The sequence below is a fragment of the Pinus tabuliformis genome, chromosome Q, assembly GCF_031772625.1.
Source record: "Pinus tabuliformis cultivar Carrire ecotype Pingquan chromosome Q, CPIR1, whole genome shotgun sequence".
NCBI lineage: Eukaryota > Viridiplantae > Streptophyta > Pinopsida > Pinales > Pinaceae > Pinus > Pinus tabuliformis.
Genome location: NC_142296.1, coordinates 559,481,525 through 559,486,859, shown reverse-complemented (window position 1 = coordinate 559,486,859; position 5,335 = coordinate 559,481,525). Strand labels below are relative to the sequence as shown.

Below are 5,335 nucleotides of genomic sequence, written 5' to 3'. Positions count from 1 at the left end.
CATAAGACTTGCCTAGGAGGATAGCATGACTGTTGATAGAGCCATACCAACTGTAAATAGTCATGGTGACATTTTTTAGTGTAACACTCATGAGATTGAAGTGTCGCAAACCTTCATTCACCAAGCCTGCATGGCTACATGCGTATAGCACCCAAACAAAAGTAATATGATCTGGTTTAGCACCCTCCTATTGCATTAGTATAAACAGATTGAGGGCTTCCTCACCATGCCCATGCATTGCATACCTTGTTATCATAATAGTCCATATGACCACCTCTCTTTGATTTATAATGTCAAACACTCTACATGCATCTTCTACACTCCCACATTTTTTCTACATGCTTATCATTTCACTCCCTACAACAACATTTATCCCAAATGCTCATCTAGTTATATAACCATGAATCTCTTTACCATGGTGCAATAGTGCTAAGTGGACACATGCTAGAAGAGCACCCGTAATGGTGAAGGTGTTTGAATTTATGTCTGCTAACTACATTTCACAGAAGAGTTTCAATGCTTCAACACTATACTCATTCTACTCATTCTTCGTACACATTACAATCATCCCAGTCCATAGTACAACATCTCTCTCAGGCATTCTATCAAATATATGGCATGCATTATCTATTCTTCCAAACTTGGAATAGAAGTTCAGAAGCTTAGTCCTGATAATGACATTTGACTCAAAGCCACTTCGAATAACATACAAATGAATCTCTTTCCCCTGTTTCAAAGCCCCAAATGCAATACATGCAGAGAGAACATTTTCCACAATGATGGAACTTGATGCAATGCTTGCTTTCTGCATTTGACAAAACATCACCAAAGCATCATGACCTCGCCCACTTTGAACATACCTTGCAATCAGTGTAGTCCATGATATCACATTCGGCTCAATACCTGCCAACTGCATTTCATGGAAGAGATCCAAGGCCTGGTCACAATATCCATTTTTAGCATACCCTGCTACCATTGAAGTCTGTGAAACTACATTTCTTTGAGACATTTTGTCAAACACTTGCCTTGCATCTTCTACAACCATGCATGTGCTATACATATCGATCAGAGCATTTTCAACAACTATGTCTTTCCTACAACCCCTTCTGCTTATTTGACCATGAATCTCCCTGCCCTGCTGCAGATTACCCAAACCAGCACAAGCCTTCAGCACACATGGAAAGACAAAATTGTCATATTGCATACCAGTCTCTTGCATTTCGCAATAGAGCTTAAGGGCCTCCTCATAGTCACCACGGTTGGAAAAACCTGCAATCATAGCAACCCATGAAGGCCCGATTCGTTCAGTAATTTTGTCAAACACTAGTCGTGCATCCTCTATACTCCTGCACTTGGCATACATGGCAATAAGCTTAGTTTCTAGCATTCCATTTGGTTCAATCCCATTCAAACCCATGTGGGTATGGACTATTTTTTCTTCTGAAAAAAATTTAATCTTGATACAAAGTTCCAAGAGGGAAATATACGTGTCTAAATCGACTATAGCGTCGTTTAAACGTTCCAAATCTTCCTTCAATCGACCCTTCCTACAGAGTGCTCTCACTTCAATAGAAACATCATTGGCTTGTGACTCTGGCATTTGATTTTCAGTGGGTTCTTCATATAGTGTCGCAATCACAGGGGTAGCTGCAGAGACAACATTTGTTTTCAGATCATGAATAACAGAAGCCATGGGGAGCCCAAATTTAGAGTTGTAAGAGAGGTGAGTAAATTGGACTAGATGATGTGGTAGACTTGCATATGGTACTAACAACGCTACCATGATCCTATTGCTGCTACTCAAAATTAGAGTAGTCTAAAAACACCTGGAAAATAATGGTTTTTCCTGGGCAATTTTGAAGAAATTTGGCAGAAACTTTTGGAAGGTGTTTTCACTTGGAAAATAATGTATTTTCCTGGGAATTTTGATGAAATTTGACACCATACATCAAATAGATGAACTAAGTAGATTGTTCTCTTCAATCTTTATACTTGAAGCATTGGTAGGCATTACATTTCTCAAGGCCAAATGCCAACTATATCTGGAAACTACAAGCTAGAACCTCATGCACCTAGGGAATTCCTTAATATCAAAGGATTTGGATGCAATGTACTTTTATTTCACTTACAAAATGCTAATTAATAATTTTTATTACTGAATAATCATGTAAGTCCCTTAGGACACAACACTCTGCAATCTTATGTTGTGGGCTTGATTTTTTAAATTATATTCTTTATCTCTCTGTATAACAACTCACATGGAGATAGTTAACAAATTTGCCCTTGATGTTGTGGATTTTCAAGAACTCCTACAGACCCACACATGTTCTAGAATTTATCCATTATGCTGGTTATATATTAATTGTAGGCAGAGAAAAGTTTTGATTTGTGTTTCTTTATGAGACAAGCCCAATAATATTGTTCTCTAATCATAGTGTTGAAACTAAATTTTGTGATATTCCTTATGGCCAAGGATAATACTCTAAGGTTGTTGCTGACGAAGATAGTCAGAAACAATTCTCCACATGGGAAGAAATTACACATTCATGTGTGGGATTTTTTCTTGTCGAATTCTAGATGTATTCGGACCTTGAATTATTGATAGAATTCACCATGGAGACTAATGTTAAGTTGCTGAAAGAATTGTTTGAAACTGTAGAGTCAACAATGGCTTCCATGACTATAATGTGGGAGCTATGCATGTTGAGTATGATGAATATGTTGAAAGAGTTGAATACAACATCACATCTTTAGAGGTGGAATGGTTATTTTCTTGATCCTTTTTATTTCTCATGAATCTCGGGGTACATAAATGATTATGAATATTGGAGAGAATATATACCAGATCTCCATAGAATCAAAGCCTCACCTTTGTTTCATATTGTGTCCTTTTATTGTTATTCTTTGAAAACATAATGTTGTCCACAAGGATATCAAAATGAAAAAAATGTTCATAATTTCCTTGGATTTTCTTGAAGATGAATGTTTTAAATGGTATGAAAATATTGTTGGAAATTAAATATCACCATTTCATAATTATTCAAGGCATTTCTAAATGTTGGCTTCATCTCTATGGTGACAAGTATGAAGGAATTATTGTAGATCTGGCGCAACATGTGGATTTTGTTTATACATGTTTTTCTAGCCTTTTGTTATGGGTGATTTTGATGATAAACAGGTTGAGGATAAACTGCCACATGCACATTTTTCAGACATTATTCCAGCCCCCTTCACTATAACATTGACTTGGCATATGCTAGGTCTTGTTATCAACTTTCAAATTTTTGTATTGGATACCATGCCCATGTTGTAATTTCTTGTTGTAGCCTTCATATCATGAAGATTCCAGTATATTTATATCAATTATTATCTTTTTTGGGGAGTGTGTACCTTGCCCTATGGTCAGAAAGCCACCTGGTGCATCCCCAACCAAATCAACTCATTCCTACCAACCACTGAGATCTTAGGGTTGGTTGCAACATCAAGCTATCAAGGTTATTGAAGAGACGAGGAAAAGGATGCACAGCTGGCTTCATCTTCCATGCAGAGTAATTCTTGTGTGATGTTGTCCACATAGGTACCCACTTCTTCCATGAAGAAGAGATAACTCTCTTCAAATGACATAGATTCAATTATCCTTCAATGCCTCCCATTGAGACTTGCACCAATCACCACAAAAATATGCCAATGCAATGAGCAAATCCATTGTGTTGTGTTTTGGATAATGAATATCATCACAATGCAGCTTGCTAGAAGAATGCCTGGTACATTGAAGAAGCCATCAAATTTTTTGTGCCTCTTTCCATCTGTCCCTTCCCTCAACAATGGTTTTCAATGCTATAATATGGGAGATCTACATGTTGAATATGATGAATATGCAAAGAAAATGATGATTGAGCATGAATTCTAGTTAGACAACTCTGTGGTTGTCTATCAAATGTTGGATGTTAGTGCCATATCAATCAAAGAAGGGCTTGCTTGTGTTTTCATCCCGATTCTTCCTATGGTGCATGATATCTGGACAAGGATGTTGATTAGATTTTTGGATGTGGAGATGAATAAGCTCAGGGTACCAGAATTGTTGTAGTAGAAGCTCTTGAGACCACCTTGGATAACTGACCAAAGAAGGTGCTTTTGTTGAAAGAGTTGAATAAAACATCACAACTATAGAGGTGGGAATGGTTGTTAGAATATAGGTAACAAAGGATTTTTTAATGGCTACCATGCCCATGTTGTAATTTCTTGTTGTAGCCTTCATATCATGAAGATTCTAGTGTATTTATATGAGGTGTTTGACATTTCCTTCTTTTAGGAAGATATGTTTATTTAAATAAAGAGCTAAGATGGCTCCATCGGTTTTATGGTTGCACGTAGCTCTTATACTTTTTCATGTTACAGTAGCTGGAAGAATAAGCTCTCTAGCATGAAGCCTATTTTCCAGGTTTTTATAGTGTTCTTTGTCATGGTAATAAATGTTGATTGAATGATCTTTGACATTGTAAATATATAATTTTGAAACATTATGTTGTAGTAGCTACAACCACCCTCCAAAACTTTGGCCTACAGCCCATTTGGACCCTCCCTTGAGAGTTTCACTTGATGACTGCACACACTCGAGTTCACTCCGTGAGTTCATGTGAGTCTTCCCATTTGCCTTGCTTGTTCATTTCACAAAGTCTTTCATATTGATGTCAAATTCATGCTTGCGACCATGTTTTGGTTATGCTTGAAAGTATTCGCTTCATGTGTATTTGTTGTGTTCATTATGAAAACATCTGTAGCACTCACACATGGAGTCACATTCACTGTCGCACAAGCGTCGTCACAGTCACCCAATGATCAATCACAAGTGTCACGCTTGTCGCCTACACTATCGGTCAGTCATGTTGTACATATGTGTCTAGATGGTTTGATTCGTCTCTTCGTCGAGTCATACAAGTGTGTTTTGCAAGATCACATATGCATCTTTCACTCATTCACACACTTATTCATTTTGCTAAAGTTCCGACGACCGAATTCCCCTCTAACAGTCGGACCATCACCCCACCATCGACTCGATAGACTGTCGCCCAAAACAATGCAAGAGAACCAAGCAAGTCATTTCAAGTTGCGCTGCCTGCAAGAAAATCAATCAGTCTCCATGCTGGTCAACCGGAGAGTTTGACCCGACAACTAGGCCGGGACTAACTCCCCTGAAAAATTGCGCAGAGGCTACAAGAATTGCCCGCTCTGTTGATTGAGAAAAATTATGTAGACAAGTTGCACAAACACTCAGTTCCCATCCCTGTCTCTCTCAGGAAATTGTGAAATTTTTGCAGCCAGCCATCCTGACAAT

At 38.0% G+C, this 5,335-nt stretch overlaps 1 protein-coding gene across 1 annotated transcript; it reads right to left on the bottom strand.

Annotated features, from left to right (window-relative positions):
* Nucleotides 1–538: 538 nt before the first annotated feature.
* On the bottom strand, nucleotides 539–1,693 carry LOC149220666 (pentatricopeptide repeat-containing protein At1g19720-like). Its single transcript, XM_089387161.1, has one exon. It carries the CDS (start codon nucleotides 1,691–1,693, stop codon nucleotides 539–541), a length of 1,155 nt encoding a protein of 384 aa, XP_089243287.1.
* Nucleotides 1,694–5,335: the final 3,642 nt, after the last annotated feature.

Excerpts from the sequence above, each read along its gene's own strand:
- LOC149220666 (XM_089387161.1), bottom strand. The coding sequence starts at position 1,693 with ATGGCTTCTGTTATTCATGATCTGAAAACAAATGTTGTCTCTGCAGCT.